Source organism: Ahaetulla prasina, chromosome 3 (genome assembly GCF_028640845.1).
Source record: "Ahaetulla prasina isolate Xishuangbanna chromosome 3, ASM2864084v1, whole genome shotgun sequence".
NCBI lineage: Eukaryota > Metazoa > Chordata > Lepidosauria > Squamata > Colubridae > Ahaetulla > Ahaetulla prasina.
Window position 1 is genome coordinate 111,182,110 of NC_080541.1, and position 17,093 is coordinate 111,199,202.

A 17,093-nucleotide genomic window follows, 5' to 3' on the forward strand; every position below is an offset into this window, starting at 1 on the left:
GCTATAAATAGCTCCTGTTTTGCAATTTTTAGACCTTCCTGCTGTGGATTTCTGAAAGATGCTCAGACCAGAAAAAACTGCCTGGCGTTTGGGATTCTTACATACCTTTGCTTTCTGTCTGTTTCTGAGTGACTGTTTTGCACAGATCCGTTATTCTGTCCCTGAGGAACTTACTCGGGGAGCCTTTGTAGGAAATCTTGCTAAGGATTTAGGAATGGATGTAACAAAGCTTGCAGCTGCCAATCTGCAGGTGCTTTCTGATTCCGACTTCCAGTATTTCTCTGTGAATGTGAACACTGGAATCATAATAATCAATGACAGAATAGACAGAGAGCAGCTTTGTGGCCAGAACCTGCGATGTTTCTTGCATCTTAAACTTGCTATTGAAAACCCGGTGGAGTTCTATCGCATCGAAGTGGAGATTCTGGATATCAACGACAATGCTCCTGAATTCTCAAGTAGCACAATTGTTCTGCAGATCTATGAATTGGCTGCCCTGGGTGCCCGTTTCCCTATTCCACATGCACAGGATCCAGATATAGGAACAAATACTTTGCAAACTTATCACCTCAGCATCAATGAGAACTTCAGCCTTAATGTGAAGGCACGCACCGATGGCACCAAATTCCCAGAACTAGTTCTGGAGAAAACATTGGACAGAGAGCGTGTGGCTATCCACAATTTGATCCTAACAGCTGAAGATGGGGGCACATTCCCCAGATCTAGCACTGTACAGATTGCTGTCCATGTTCTGGATGCTAATGATAATCATCCAGTTTTTGACAAACCCACTTACAATGTCCGCTTGGTAGAAAACTCTCCTCCTGGGACACTGGTGATTAAGCTGAATGCAACCGACTTTGATGAAGGGTCTAATGGACAGGTACGGTATTCCCTCAGCAGTCATAACTCTGAAGCTTTGTGCAGAATATTTGCTATTGATAATATCACAGGAGAAATTTGTGTTCAAGGGACTCTTGATTTTGAAGAGGCCAGCATATATGAAATTGAAGTGGAAGCTAAGGACATGGGTTCCCCTACCATGGAACAGCATTGCAGTGTTATTGTAGAAGTGACAGATGTCAATGATAATGTCCCTGAAGTCATACTCACATCTTTCTCCAGTTCCATGAGTGAAGATGCACCTCCTGGCACAGTAGTTGCTGTGATACATGTCAAAGATAAAGACTCTGGGGATCAAGGGAAGGTCCAGTGTGATTTGTCAAAAAATCTTCCTTTTAAACTTCGGAAGGATTTTGAGCACCAGTATTCCTTGCTCATTGGTGAGCAACTGGATCGTGAGAACTCTTCTCAATACAATATCACTATCTGTGCCTTTGACTTAGGAAATCCATCTCTCTTGCAACAGACATCTTTCTCCATTACTCTGGCAGATGTTAATGATAATCCACCTCAGTTTGACAGGTCATTTTATGAAGTCATCATAGAAGAGAACAATCCAGCAGGAGTGATTCTCCTTAAGGTTTCTGCAACAGATGCAGATAAAGACCAGAATTCCCAGCTATCTTACATTGTTTTGTCCAGTCCAGGACAAGAACTGATTGAAGATCTCACTTCTTTCATCTCCATTAACCCAATAAATGGGGAAGTTTTTGCAGAGAGTTCTTTTGATTATGAATGTACCAATCATTTTCAGTTTCAGGTGGAAGCTTGTGATGGTGGTTCTCCTTCTCTCTGCAACAGGGTTATGGTGCACATTTATCTACTGGATCAGAACGACAATGCACCAAAGGTTCAGTTTCCTTTTACTGGGAAAGATTCAGTTGTACAATTCAGGATTCCTCGATCTACTATGGCCAAAGCTTTAATCACAAAAATTATTGCTGTGGACTTGGATTCTGGGCAAAATGCTTGGCTATCTTATCATCTAAAACAAGCCACAGATCTTAGTCTGTTTAGCATAAGTCTTCACAATGGGGAAATGAGGACTCTGCGAATAATACAGGACCTAGACAATCCTACCCAGGAACTAATTATAGTTGTCAAAGATTCAGGAGAACTTTCCATGTCTACCTCAGTTACTGTGATCATATTCCTGGAAGAGAGCACTTCTGAAGTGTTTCTAGGGTTAAGTGCACACTCTGTGAAAAGTGAGAGACCGCCCACATTGACTTTATACCTTATTATCTGTTTGGCAGCAATTTCTACTATCATGTTGATTGCTTTGGTGGCCCTGGGAGCAAGATGTCTTCACTGTAATGCTCTTGCAACATCTACTATCTTTGGATGCTGTGGAGGAAAAGCTAGTGGACTTGAAAATGTCCCAGATCACATGACGGGACATTATCATTATCAGCTGAGCCCTGGAGATGCCATGATTGGAGTACAGGTAGCCACTTCAGGACCTCCAGTCAGAGGATACAGATCTTGCTTTTCTCCTGTATCAGATATCAGCGAATTTGTGTTTATGAAACCTAATTTGACTCTTAGGGCAGCCTCTTGCAGCAATCTAACTGAAGCCAGCTTCTTTCATAAGGTGAGAATTTTCTGCTTAAGCCCTGGGTTTGTACACATCTTATGGTCTCTTGTACACAAGAGATAAGGGTGGGGAAATCAATGAATAATCTATTGCATAGATACTATTAACCTACACAAGCCCACCCTGAAGCCTTCTGAATTGTCTCTCTAGCAGACTGCATATAGGCTTTTTACTCACTCATTCAGTCACTTCCTTAGACATCTGTGTTGTTCCAATTGCTTTGGGGAAGATTGAGAATTAAGGCTGGGAGGTTGTCTTTCTTTTTTCTGAGATTATGTATATTCTAAGCAACTCTCTCTGCCTTTCTTGTACACTTTTGATTCAGCTTTTTCAGCCAGGCAGTCTGTGCAAGCTCTTTTGGCCAACAGCACCCTTGGGACAGCTCTCTCTGCTGTGATGGAAAAGGAGGGGGAGGGGGAGCATGGTGGCTCTGGAGATGGGCAAAGTATTTGTGGGGGGGTGTATTTTGAGAAAGAGACTTCAGTGCTGTCACGGAGGAGGGGATTGCTAATATCCATTTCAGAGCTCTTTTTCCTGTTTTCCATTTTGCCAAGGAGGAGCTGCTGCTGCTGCTGCTGCTGCTGCTGCTGCTTGAAAATCTATTCCCCCACCTCTCCCTTCTCTCTCAAGCTTCAGCATCCTTTTTGGGGGGCTGCACTGCCCCTTTCGGGTCATCCCAGAGTCACCAGGTGGGAGGGACAGAGTGTATCTAGAAGCAGCAAAAAAAAAAAAAACAACGCACCCACCCACCTCCCCCAACCCCCGGCAAGAAGAAGCAGCAGCAGCAGCAGCAGCCAGAAGCTGCAATCCTTTTGACTGAAGCAAGCCAGGCATGGATAGCAGACAGAATTTGCAATGGCAGCTGCTGTTATTTTTAGCTTCAGTGTTTTCCCTGCCAGATCTCATCTCCATGCAGATTCACTACTCCATCCCAGAGGACCAGGATCCAGGCTCTTACGTGGGGAATATTGCCAAGGATCTGGGAGTGGATGTGCGGACTCTGCGTGCTCGCCGCTTGCAGCTGGTCAGTGAGGGAATGCGCCAATACTTCCAAGTGAACCTGGCAGACGGCATGTTACTCGTCAATGAGAGGTTAGATCGGGAAATGCTGTGTAGCTCCAGCCCCAGGTGTTCTTTTCCTTTTCAGTTGGTGCTGGAGAATCCATTGCAACTTAACCGGGTGGAGGTGGAGATACTGGATGTGAATGACAATGCCCCCCGATTCCCAAAGGACACTGTTTCTTTAGAAATCACTGAGGTTGCCAACCTAGGCACCCGGTTACGGCTGGAAGTTGCAGAAGATCAAGACACTGGTTCCAATTCCATTGCAACCTATGAGCTCAGTCCAAATGAACATTTTGCTTTGAGTATCAATATCAGAGGAGATGGGGTCAAAATACCTGAAATTGTATTGGAAAAGCTCCTGGACAGGGAAAAAGCAGCTACCCATAATTTAATCCTGACTGCCCTAGATAGTGGAAATCCTGTTCAGTCAGGCACTGTTCAGGTAACAGTCCATGTTCTTGATGCAAATGATAATCCTCCAGTGTGTGAACCACCTGTATCAAAGGTTTATTTGGAGGAAAATATCCAGGTTGGGACTATTGTAACAAAACTCAATGTTACTGACTTAGATGAAGGACCTAATGGAGAAGTTGAATATTTCTTTAAATCCAGCAGCAGTGTACAGCTAAAACTCCTTGATGTGTTTAGTCTGGACTCTCAAACAGGGGAAATCAAGACAAAAGTTTTATTGGATTATGAAGAAGCCAATGCATATGAAATAGCCATCTACATTAAAGACAAGGGATCCCCTGCTATGGAAGGTCATTGCAATATTAGAGTAGAACTTGTTGATGTTAATGACAACAGTCCAGAGATTACGATGACCACTCTTTCTAGCTCAGTACAAGAAGATGCACCCTTAGGAACAGTCATTGCACTTATCCAAGCAAAGGACAATGATTCTGAAGAAAATGGGCAAGTCCGCTTAGAGATTCCAAGACATGTACCATTTAAATTGGTGTCTTCATTTAAAGGACATTATTCACTAGTGACTAATAGCCCACTTGATCGAGAGAAGACCGCTGGATACAGTATCACAATTAAAGCAACAGATTCTGGAATACCTCAAAAGTCAACTGAAAAAAATATATTAATTCAAGTTTCAGATATCAATGACAATGCGCCCACTTTCTCCATCCCTTCCTACACAGCCCATGTGGAGGAAAATACATCTCCTGGAACTCTAGTCTTTTCGGTGTCAGCCTGTGATCCAGATGTAGGTGTCAATTCCAAACTATCTTATTCCATTGTGGATACCGGAAATCATGGCTTGCCCATCTCAACCTATTTCCACATCAATCAAGAGAATGGCAGTATTTACACCTCCAGGGTTCTAGATTATGAGCAAGAAAAAGTCTTTCAAGTTTCAGTAGAGGTGAAGGATTCAGGTTTCCCACCACTAAGCAGCACAAGCACTCTTCATCTGTTCATAGTGGATCAAAATGATAATGCACCTGTAATTGTACACCCAGAAGTTCCCAAAGGTTCTGCCTTTCATCAGTCACTTCTAATCCCAGTGGAACCTGGATATCTAGTGACTAAAGTAGTAGCTGTGGATGCTGACAGTGGCCATAATGCATGGGTTTCATACCATTTGCTCCATGAGACAAATGAGGTGAATGCTTTCAAAGTAGAAGACCACTCAGGAGAGATCCGTGTCACTCGGACACTGAGGGAACCTGGAGTTTCTCACCGGTTGGTGGTAGAAGTGAAGGACAATGGGGTGCCATCTCTTTCAGCATCATTGATTCTAATAATCTCCTCAGAGGATAATGCTGCACAGGACTTTACGAAGTCCTTGGACCTTCTCCCCAAGTCTCCTGCCAGGGCTCAGAATTTAACTCTTTATCTTATCATCTCTCTTGTGGCTATCTCTCTAGTGTCTTGTGTAATGATGATTATTGTTGGAGCCAGGTGCTTCAAGTCTGGCTTCTGCATCCCAAACTGGATCATATCACACTGGTGTAATAGGAGGACAGACCGGAAATCTACCATAAATATCAGTGGGTATCCAAATCCAGAAGGCTTTATAAGATACCTTGAAGTGAGTGGAGCTGGAGCTCAGAACTACAAGTCTTGTTTCTCCCCTATGTCTGAGCAGGGAGATTTCTTTTTTGTTAAACCTTTCAGTCATTCCACTACAGCAGAAAGCATTATTGCCTTTGAACAAACAGGCAGTGCTTTGCAGAACCCCTCTGATGCGGTAAGATACACCAAGACAATGCTGAAACATTATATAAATATATATCTATAGGGATATACAAATATTTGCAATCTATACTTAACAGAAACTCTGCCATGAATTTTTGTTTCACCTGAAGATATCATCTTCATGGATAGGGAATAGTTCTGTACTGTTTTTTTGCAAGTGATTTTGAATGCTTTTTATAAATAACCTGTTTTGCCATTTGTCTCCACATTGACAATTGTCTTTGCTCCTCAATGAGACATCTGTATTAAAAGAGAATGAAGTTTGTTTTGTCAGTGATCTTGGTCTTGGTAACTGTTATTTTGATTCTTTTACAGATAGTCCTTGATTTGTGACCACATTTGGGGCAGGAATTTCTATTGCTAAGGATAGTTAAGTGAATCACACCCAACTTTACTACCTTTTTGCAGTGTTTGTAAAGCAAATCACAGAATCATTAGGCGAACCCAACTTGTTCCATTGACTTTACTTGTTGGAAGATGGCTGGGAAGGTTGGAAGTAGCAATCACATGATCCTGGGATGCTGCAACCATTTTAAGTACATTCCAATAGCCAAGTGCCCAAATTGTGATCTGGTGACCAAGGGATGAGGACAAGTCATAAATCAATTTTTTCAGCACTATTTTAACTTTGAATGGTCACTAAACAAATATCATAAGTCAAGGACTACCTGCATTCAGTGCAGCAAATAAGTTTAAAAACAGAAATCAAATCTAGAAAATTCAGTAAGCTGATTAAAATTAACAATAAAAAGTATTAAAACAATCCAATGAATTATTTGCCCTTTAGTAGAAAGTTCTTGGTGTTGTTACTGTGTCAAGAAGGCTTCAGTGTCAATTTAGATAAGGAACAGTAAATTTATTGATGAATAAAAATTAGCAGATGACATTCAGATGAAGTTCCTTCAGTTATCAGTTATTTGTACAGCAAATGGTTGGGAGAAAAGTTCTGGACAGATTTAACTGTTAACAAAATTTAACTACCTTAACTTCATTTCAGACTAAAACAAGCAAAACATTTTATAAAACCTATTCAGGAGTGCAGAACAAAAGTTTCAGGAACAGTTTCCTGCTGAGTATTAGAAAAACTTCCTAACCAGAAGTCCAGTTCAATATTAGAGGCTAGGCTTTCAAGGAGGCTTTAATTTGGATTCCTGGACTGAATGGAATGGAGTGACCTAAATGATCCTTTCCCAGTCTATGGTTGGTTCCCTGAAAGGATACTGTGGGATAGGTATTTATTTCCTTGCTTCCAATTGGAGATTTGCAAATGTGCCTGATGCTTCATTTTTAGCAAGGGGTTGTGATTTCTAAAGTTTTGCTGATTTCATAAAATGCTCTCTCATCTTTCTCACATAACTAGAACTCTATATGATTGTTAAGCAGTATTCAGAATAATCATTGTTACAAAATTTTAATGCTTACTATTCTTTATACAAACATACAATATTATTTATCCAAAGAAATTCAGGAACCTGGGCTCAAATGCTCAAGACAGGGCAAATATCTTCCTTTTGCTTTTGAGTCTACTTCTTTAAAATTGCCTTCTAAGTCTACTTTATGAGATTTTACCCCATATTCAGAGATAGCAGTTTTATCCTTGGGGGAAGATGGTTCCTTATTTCATTGCTTTTTCAGAGAGTAGCCATTTTCACTGTTAAAATGACCATCCATGAGTCCATACAAACCTCCACGTCACATTATTTACTGCCAAATTTCAGTGCTATAGAACTGAAATCTACAAAGTTTGGTTTAGGTCTACAAATTACATGCTATTGCTTTAAAGAAAGAATTGCAAATTCTATGAACTTTATTTTCCTGAACAGTATCCAGGTAGCCTTTAACTTGTTTAATTGTTTTATTTATTGGCTGTATAGTGCTATATAGGCATTTCTTTTAAAAAAGAACTTTAAAATAAGTTTTACATATATGAAGTAATATATACATGACCTTAATTGTTACAGCATCAGGGGGAATTCTTCAGAAACTGACACAGAAAACTATATCCATGAGGGCTGTGCCTACTTAAAATTGGTTAGAAATGGTGTTTTGGAACTTGTAGAAGCACTGGTGTCTGGCTTTCATGAAAAAAACCTTACTTTTTTCAGTGAGACAGAAAAAAGATGCTTCTGCTACTTTCAGAAAACAATTTAAGTTTTGTTTTGTGTCTTTGTGTTGCCTCCTGGGGACTGCTGAAGCAAATCCCTGAAGTTATCTTGGCAAAACGTTCAGTAGTTTCACTCTGTGATTAACTTATTGGATATCTTTTAATAATGTGGTGGGTATGTTAAGCATTATTACAAGTAGTCCCAACTTAGCAACTACTCCTTCAGCAACCATTTGATGTTAAAATGGTGCTGAAAAAAGAGACTTATGACCAGTCCTTGAAGTTGTGGCTGTCACAGAATCCCTATGGTCATGTGATCACAATACGAGGACCTGGTAACTAACACACACAATGGTTGCCATATCCCACAGTCTGGTGATTGTTATTTGCAACATTGATTGTGACCTTTCCTTCAGATAAGCAAAGCCAATGGGGAAGCTGGCAGGAAGTCACAAGTCCTGATCACATGATGTCATGCTTAAGAGCCTGCAGTAATTTGCTTAATGACTGCAGCTGGAACTGATGAACTAACATTAGTTAAGTGCAGTCATATGATGTTTCAGTTTGCAACCATATCATTTAATGATGGAGCTGAGCGTCCCAACTGTAGTTGGTAATTGAGGACTACCTATACGTATTAAGTTTCTATTGAATCTCCCCCCTTCCCCCGCCCCTCTTTTTTCCTGTATCCATCCACATGCTATTGGAAAAAATGTAGTGAAACAATTCTCTTTCAGGATCAATCCTCCCCTAATCATTATTGGTAATATTCAATTATGCTTTTTCAGGTTAGTTTCATGTTTTATTTCATCTATGTATTTTTATGGAGTACAATTTTTGTGAATGATTTTTCTAATAGATTACAGAATATTTCAAATTGTGGTGATACTGAAGTGCTGTTGAATAAACAAGCAAACATTTTAAGCAGATTATTTAATCATGTATTCCTGTTTGGAAGTAGCTTGAAAATGTCATTGTATACTTGTGCATATTGTTTATAATTCAAACTTTCAAAGCATAAACTAACCATATGTTACAGTTTATGTTTAATATTCTCTAGTAATAATGAGGATGCTGTGCTTCAATTGAAAAATAGAAATATGTTCCTCTTTATGTTTTTTTTTTCCCAGCAAGCACAACCTAACACAGACTGGCGTTTTTCTCAGGCTCAGAGACCAGGAACTAGTGGGTAAGTTGCTTTACACAGATAAGGTACTCTATAAATGGATGTTACTTTTGTGCTATAAAAGTGCATGAAAATACCTTGGGAAGTAGTAGACTTTTCTAGATCTTTATCAATTGGAACATGTTGGAATATGTACCAAGATTAAAGTGTGAAGTCTGGTTCTTATGTAAACCCATTTTTAATTGCGTGTGGCCCCAAAATAGCATGCATATATATATATATATATATATATATATATATATATATATATATATATATATATATATATATATATATATATATATATATATATATATATATATATATATATATATTCCAAAAATATTCCAATTTTTTTTCTACTTATAGTTACAAAAATGAAGCAAAATTGTTCAACATATTTTACCAATGAACAGTAAGAAATAATATAGGAAACTACATTTTGTTATTTGCCAGTTCAAACTGTATTAGTAACATTCACACGCAAAGTTTCAGATATTTTGTTCCTTTCAGAGAGATATGATAGAAAAATGTAGTCTCAGAAATGAAAACTCTAGAGGTTAGAAGAGGCTCCTGAGATTCTAAATGCAAATTTTGTTGCCTTGACCGCAACCCAATTTTTCCTCTCTTGCTTCCAGCTTTGGGTTGGAAGCAGTGGTGGGTTGCCCCCGATTGGGATCGGTTCTATAGAACCGGTAGTAAAACTGGCGGGAGGCTCCGCCCACTGATCCAAACATCATCAACTCTGCTCATGCACATGCGTGGGCATGATGCAAACCAGTAGTAAAGGTAAGTAGAACCCATCCCTGGTTGGAAGTGAACTTCAAGATCACCTGTTCAGTGCAGACATTTCCTTCTGTAGCTTCTTCTAATGAAAGAATGTCACTGCTTCCATAGGTTGTCTCTTCCATTCTTAAACAACCCTAACTTCTATAATATTTATTTGATATCCAGCCACAATCTACTTTGTTATAATTTATACTACTATTTCGTTTGTTGCCTTTTGGAAAACTCTGAACAGTTCTGTTGCATCTTCTACATGAAAACCCGATTTGTATGTTTGGTCTCAGTCACAATATTGTCTGATAATAGATTGAAGATTTTTTTCTTATAGTCCTGGAACACTTGGTTCTCAGATTTTCTTGTTACCAGTAGGGCTACTTCTTTTGCTTTTCTACTTGTCCATAACTAGTTCTTTTACTCGGGCCAGTGAAAACCATATATATATTTGAGAGAATTATTGTTATACTAACTAATAGATTGAACAGCACTCTGATCTTCCTGGTTCAGAATTCATCTCTGCTATTCTTTTAGGGGTTGGTCTTCTTACTTGTAATCTTGAGATAGTAAAACTGATTTATCCCAAAGGTGCTTTTTCCAATAGGCAACTGGACTTTCTTTTTTTTTTCTTTAAAAACATTAAGCTTTTCATCCGAGAAACTTCTTCAGTTCTACCTGATGAGGAATGGAAAGATTTATATAAATATTCTCCACCAATCAGTTAGAAATGAAGATACTTCTTGGATGAGAAGTGTAATATTTGTTAAAAAAACAAATTCAAGAAAGTCCAATTGCTTTTTGGAAAAAGCACTTTTGGGACAACCATGACCTGGATATTTGAGAACTTCTATAGACATAACACTGATTTACTTTGTATCAGATGGGGAATTTGTAGCTCTGCGATTTTAGTTAAACAATTTCCAGCATTCTTTTGAGAATGGCCAAGTTGGATGGGGCTATTGCTTACTTAGCAAAATTGGAAGGACTACAAGTTCCTTATTTCTACTCCATTACCACTGTAAGAATGTAATCTGATAAATATATTCAGTGCTTTGAATATTTGAACATACTACAGAAATGCTAAGTATATTTTAGTAGTATTATTTAAACTGTTTCTGCACCTGGATTTTAATTAAAAAAAATATTTTGGCTCAACTGCTTTAAAAGCAAAATCATGCAGAACAGAATATGCAAAAGAAATCTAAACTTAATGTAGAAATTGCCTATATCAGAAGTGTAACATTTGTCTCCAAAGTGTTTATTTGACAACTATATATTTAACAACTACTTAGCAATCAGAAATTCAATAGTTTAACCTTTTCCCTCCCACTTCTGGATAACTGAGAAACATATTTGTGTGCTTGAAAAGGGGTCAATAGATGAAACTTTTCTCAATTACACAGGTATGATGAGAAGTATTGGCTTTATCTGCTCATTCCTTTTTGTCCTACATCAGTTAAAGCTATTCATAAGAATCACGAAACTCTGAGGCACAGCAGAAGAATTTGGAATAGATTTTCATTTATCTAGGTTAGAACATAGCCATTTGAACTTTCTCTTTTCCCCATTTGAGCCTTTGTCAATTTGAAATTCTAAATTCTTCCTTTGCAACTTTGGAACACTGTAGATAATAGCACTGTAATAGATGTATAAAAATTAAACTTCTTTTAAAAGTAACTTACCGTATATACTCGAATATAAGCCGATCCGAGTATAAGCCGAGGTCCCCAATTTTACCCCAAAAAACTGGGGTAAACTGGGGACTCGAGTATAAGCCGAGGGTGGGAAATGAGGCACCTACCGGTCAGCGAAACCCTCCCTCCCTCGGCCGAGAAGGCTGGCGGCTCCCCCGCCCCGCCCTCTCACTGCACCGGCAGGGCTTCCCCGCGCTAAAGCAAAAGCCCGCCAAGTTCGCGCCGGCCGGTATAATGTGAAAAAAAGAAAAAAAAACAAAACTCGAGTATAAGCCGTATATACTCGAGTATAAGCCGAGGGGACGTTTTTCAGCACAAAAAACGTGCTGAAAAACTCGGCTTATACTCGAGTATATACGGTAATATTTTTCATTGTTTATGTGGAATACAATGATGTGAAGGGAACAGAAATATTAAGAGCCCTCAAAGATGATTTAGCACTTTCTTTGCTTTTTATCTTTACCCAAAAAGGGAGAAATAGCCCAACCTCTTAAAGCAGCACCAAAGGAGATAGAACAGGTATGCAAGTCAAAATAGGCAAGGAATTAGTAAGAGCATATTATTCACCCTGAATTAGTACAAATCACCTGGACCAGATGGTTTATATCCAAGGATTCTGAAGGAGCTGGCAGATGTGATCTTGGAACCACTGAATGAAATCTTTCAGAGATACTGTAGCACAGAGGAACTATCAGAAGACTGAAAAAGAGCTGATGTGGTTCCAATCTACAAAAAGGGGAAAAACATAGATCAGAAAACTTTAGGCAGATCAGCTTTACATCAGTACCTGGGAAAATCCTGAAACAATAATCAAGTGGTAGATTTGTGAGCAGGGAACTAGATATGTTTAACCTATCAAAGAGAAGAATTAGGGATAACATGATAGCTGTTTTCCAGTACTTGAGGAACTGTTATAGAGGGTTTTTTTTTTCCAAAGTACCTATGGGCAGGACAAGAAATACTGTAACGTGTGGAAGCTTGTAAAAGAAAGTGCCAACCTAGAACCAAGGAAAAATTGCCTGACAGTGAGACCAGTTAATCAATGGAACAGTTTGCCTCCCAAAGTTGTAGGTGCTCCATGGCTGGAGGTTTTCAAGAATGGACCAGGCAACTATTTGGTTTGGATGGCTATAGGTAGTTCTCGGCTTACTACCAACAGTTTATTCCTGATTTCTCCAGCATCACAATGACTTGAAGAGGCAAATCTTCAGTTATTTCAATAGCTCCTTGACACAGTCACATTGTCACCAACCCATCCCTCTGTTAATTCAAAATATAGATATACTATGTAGATCATAAATTCATGATAATAGAAAAGAACAATTAGAATATACATAACATCTAATAAAAAGCACACTTCATAGAATCAAGTTCAGAAAATAAGAAAACAAAAAATCCCCTTCCCTAAACATTCTCATTAGCAGACAAACCACAGGCGTCACTCAAGATCAACTCACAGAAACCCAAATCTTCTATAGTAAAAAAACAGCAAAAAGAACAAGTTGACTAAATCAGAAATAAAATATTATAAGATACTCCTTCAATACAGTGGATTATACTTTCATTTTGTTGCATCCTGGCTGAGTCTTGAGTTTGGGGATCCCGTTCAGAATCCTTTTAATCTATTCGGATTTGAAACTGTGTAGTGAAGCAAGATTACTTCATTTTAGAAGTTTATTGTATTTCAATTTTTGTATTTTAGTAGGTTTATTTATTTATAACTTTTATAGGCTGCCAATTGTACCTCAAGATTGGGTGAGCTGTGGAGTAATTTTGTTATTGTCTCTAATTTTGGGTCAGTTGATGTGAAAAGAGCAATGATACCACATTTTACTTCTTTTCGGTTATAAAGTCATTTACTCTTGTAAGATTTTGTACTATACTGCAGCCTTATACTAGATGTTTTAAGTTTCTTGGTCTATATAAGTTTATATAGAGATTTTTTTTCTTTTTCTTACTCATCCAGCATTCATGGCAATATTTACCATTACAAAGAGCATTATCTTATCTATTCTGATTTTTATTGTCTTGTAATGTCCTTATCTTTCACAATCTTGTCTAAATTTGTGATTTTTTTACCTCTCAACACCTTGCCCATATTTCTCTGATTAATATACTGTATTGCTATATTGCATATCTGAAACTGTTAGCTGGTTTTACTTGCCTATTTTGAATCCAGCTTTCATCTCTTCAAATCCTGTCATGTTTATAATAGCATCACTATACAGGTAGTCCTTGACTTACAACAGTTCATTTAGAGACTGTTCGAAGTTACAAAGGGATTGAGAAAGGTGATTTATGGCTGTTTTTCACAATTATGACCATTGTAGCACCCCTGTGGTCACGTGATGAAAATTTGGATGCTTGGCAACTGGTTCATATTTATAACAGTTGCTGTGTCCTGGAGTCATGTGAACATCTTCTGTATTCTTCTGACAAGCAAAGTCAATGGAGAAATCAGATTCACTTAACAATCATATTACTAATGTGTATCTTTTCTTTTATGTACACTGAGAGCATATGCACCAAAACAAATTCCTTGTGTGTCCAATCACTCTTGGCCAATAAAATTCTATTCTATTCTATTCTATTCTATTCTATTCTATTCTATTCTATTCTATTCTATTCTCACTTAACAATTGCAGTGATTCACTTAACAACTGTGGCAAGAAATGTCATAAAATGGGGCAAAACTCACTTAACAAATATTTCACTTAATAACATAAATGTTGGGTTTAATTGTGGTCATAAGTTGAGGACTACCCATATACAGTGCATTCATAAAGTATTCAGACCCCCTTCACTTTTGCCAATTTTGTTATGCTGCAGCCTAATTCTACAGTTGTTGAAAATCATTTTTTTCTCATTAATCTACACTCAGTACCCCATAATGACAAAGTGAAAAGAGAAGTTTAGAAATGTCTGTAAACTTATGAAAAAGAAAAAAATGAAATATCACATTGACATAAATATTCAGACCCTTCGCAACAACTTGAAATTTAGTTCAGGTGCTTCCCATGTCTCGTGATCATTGTTGATATGTTTCTACATCTTGATTGGAATACAATGTGTCCTTTGACAAATTAAATTGATTGGAATGATTTGGAAAGGTACATACCACTCTATAGAAGGCCTCACAGCTGACAATGCATACTGTAGCTGAGTAAAAGCCATGAGGTCAAAAGCCTGCAGAGCTCAGGGACAGGATTATTGTAAGGCACAGATCCAGGGAAGGCTATAATAAAATTTCTGCTGCACTGAAGGTTCCTAAGCACACAGGGGCTTCCATAATTCTCAAATGGAAGAAATTTGGCACAACCCAGACTCTTCCAAGAGCTGGCCGCCCAATTTGGCAAGAAGGATCTTAGTAAGAGGGATGACCAAGGACCTAAAATCCTATGTGGAGATGGGACAGAGTTTCAGAAGGACAACCATCAATGCAGCCCTCCACCAATCTGGGCTTTATGAAAAAGTGGTTAGACAGAAGCCTCTCCTCAGCGCAAAACAAATGAAAGCCTATTTGCAAAAAAGCACCTGAAGGACTCTCGGACTGTGAGGAAAAAGATTCTTTGGTCTCATAAAACCAAAATTGAACTGTCTGGCCTCAATTCTAAATGTTATGTCTGGAGGAAACTAGGCACCATTCATCACCTGCAGAACAGAACAGAACAGAATAGAATTTTTTATTGGCCAAGTGTGATTAGACACACAAGGAATTTGTCTTGGTGCATATGCTCTCAGTGTACATAAAAGAAAAGATACCTTCATCAAGGTACAATACTTACACTAACTTCATCAAGGTACTACACTTACATAACATTAAGTGTTATGACTAGCACTTAATGATAGTCATAGGGTACAAATTTAACACTTAATGATACAACACTTAATGATAGTCATAGGGTACAAATAAGCAATCAGGAAACAATATCAGTATAAATCATAAGGATACAAGCAACAAAGTTACAGTCATAAATGGAAGTGGAATATCATACAGATTACATATTTGTAATCTGTAATTACAGATTACAGAGTTGGAAGGGACCTTGTAGGTCATCTAGTCCAACCCCCCACCCAAGCAGGAGACCCTACACCATTTCTGACAAATGGCAGTCCAATCTCTTCTTAAAAGTTTCAAGTGATGAAGCTCCCAAAGACAAGCTGTTCCTTTGGTTGATTATTCTCACTTTCAGAACATTTCTCCTTATTTCTAGGTTGGATCTCTCCTTGAACAATTTCCATCCATTATTCCTTGTCTGGTTTTTGGGTGCCTTGGAAAATAGCTTGACCTGTTCCTATCTGTGGCAGACCTCAAATATTGGAACACTGGTATCATGTCTCCCCTAGTCCTTCTCTTCACTAGACTAGCCATGCCCAGTTCCTGTAACCTTTCTTCATATGTTTTAGTCTCCAGTCCCCTAATCATCCTGGTTGCTCTTGTCTGCACTTTTTCTACAGTCTCAACATCTTTTTTATAGTGTGGTGACCAAAACCAAAAAAGGGCCTCTGGTGGCTCAACAGACTAAGACAGTCTGTTATTAACACAGCTGCTTGCAATTACTGCAAGTTCAAGTCCCACCAGGCCCAAGGTTGACTCAGCCTCCCATCCTTTATAAGGTAGGTAAAATGAGGACCCAGATTATTGGGGGCAATAAGTTGACTTTGTATATAATATACAAATGGATGAAGACTATTGCTTAACACAGTGTAAGCCGCCCTGAGTCTTTGGAGAAGGGCGGGATATAAATGCAAATAAAAAAAATAAAAAAACTGGATGCAGTATTCTAGGTGTGGTTTTATTAAGGCTTTATAGAGTGGTATTAGTTGTACCACACTTAATCTTGATTGTATCCCTCTGTTAATGCAATTTAGGATTGCATTGGCTTTTTGGGATGCCGCTGCACACTGCTGGCTCATATTTAGCTGATTGTCCACTAAGACTCCAAGATCCCTCTCAGAGTTACCACTATTAAGCCTAGTTTCACCCAGTCTATATGTGAAACTATATCCCAACAGTGAAGCATGGTGGTGACAGCATCATCACACTGTGGGAATTTTTTATTCAGCGGAAGGACTTGGAGACCTGTGGTCAGGGTTGAGGGAAAGCTGAATGGAGCAAAGAACAGGGATAGCCTCAATGAAAACCTGTTCCACAGCACTCAAGACCTAGGACTAGGCTGAAGGTTCACTTTCCAACATGACAACGATCAATGCACACAGCCATAAAAACACAGGACTGGTTTAGGGACAATTTTGAGAATGTCCTAGAGTGGTTCAGCCAGAGCCCTGACTTGAACCCTATTGAACATCTCTGGAAGGACCTGAAAATAGCTGTCTACTAACGGTCAACATCCAACCTGATTAAGCTTGTGTGGATTTTCAAGTAAAAATGGCAGAAAATCCCCCAATCCAGGTATGCAAAGCTTGTCATGTCATATTCAAAAAGATTCTAGGTTGTAATTGCTGCCAAAAGTCCTTCAACGAAGTACTGAGTGAAGGGTCTTAGCACTTATGCCAATGTGATATTTCTGAGTTTTTTTCTTTTTAATAAATTTACAGGTATTTCTAAAATTT

General features: G+C 38.5%; 2 protein-coding genes across 2 annotated transcripts in view; both read left to right on the forward strand.

Moving 5' to 3' along the window:
• The window catches only part of LOC131194996 (cadherin-23-like), a 240,846-nt gene that overhangs the window by 207,168 nt on the left and 16,585 nt on the right, over window positions 1-17,093 (forward strand). The window contains exon 5 of the mRNA XM_058176620.1: window positions 9,011-9,069. Within this exon, the coding sequence (XP_058032603.1) occupies window positions 9,011-9,069 (59 nt within the window). The remainder of the gene's footprint in view (window positions 1-9,010; window positions 9,070-17,093) is intronic.
• On the forward strand, window positions 59-7,024 carry LOC131194076 (protocadherin Fat 4-like). The gene is made up of 2 exons (XM_058174670.1): window positions 59-2,497; window positions 3,417-7,024. Exons 1-2 carry the CDS (start codon window positions 59-61, stop codon window positions 5,817-5,819), a joined length of 4,842 nt encoding a protein of 1,613 aa, XP_058030653.1. The 3' UTR covers window positions 5,820-7,024.

Excerpts from the sequence above, each read along its gene's own strand:
- LOC131194076 (XM_058174670.1), top strand. The coding sequence starts at position 59 with ATGCTCAGACCAGAAAAAACTGCCTGGCGTTTGGGATTCTTACATACC. Across the intron at positions 2,498-3,416 it reads AAGCCAGCTTCTTTCATAAG|ATTCACTACTCCATCCCAGA; the intron begins GTGAGAATTTTC and ends ATCTCCATGCAG.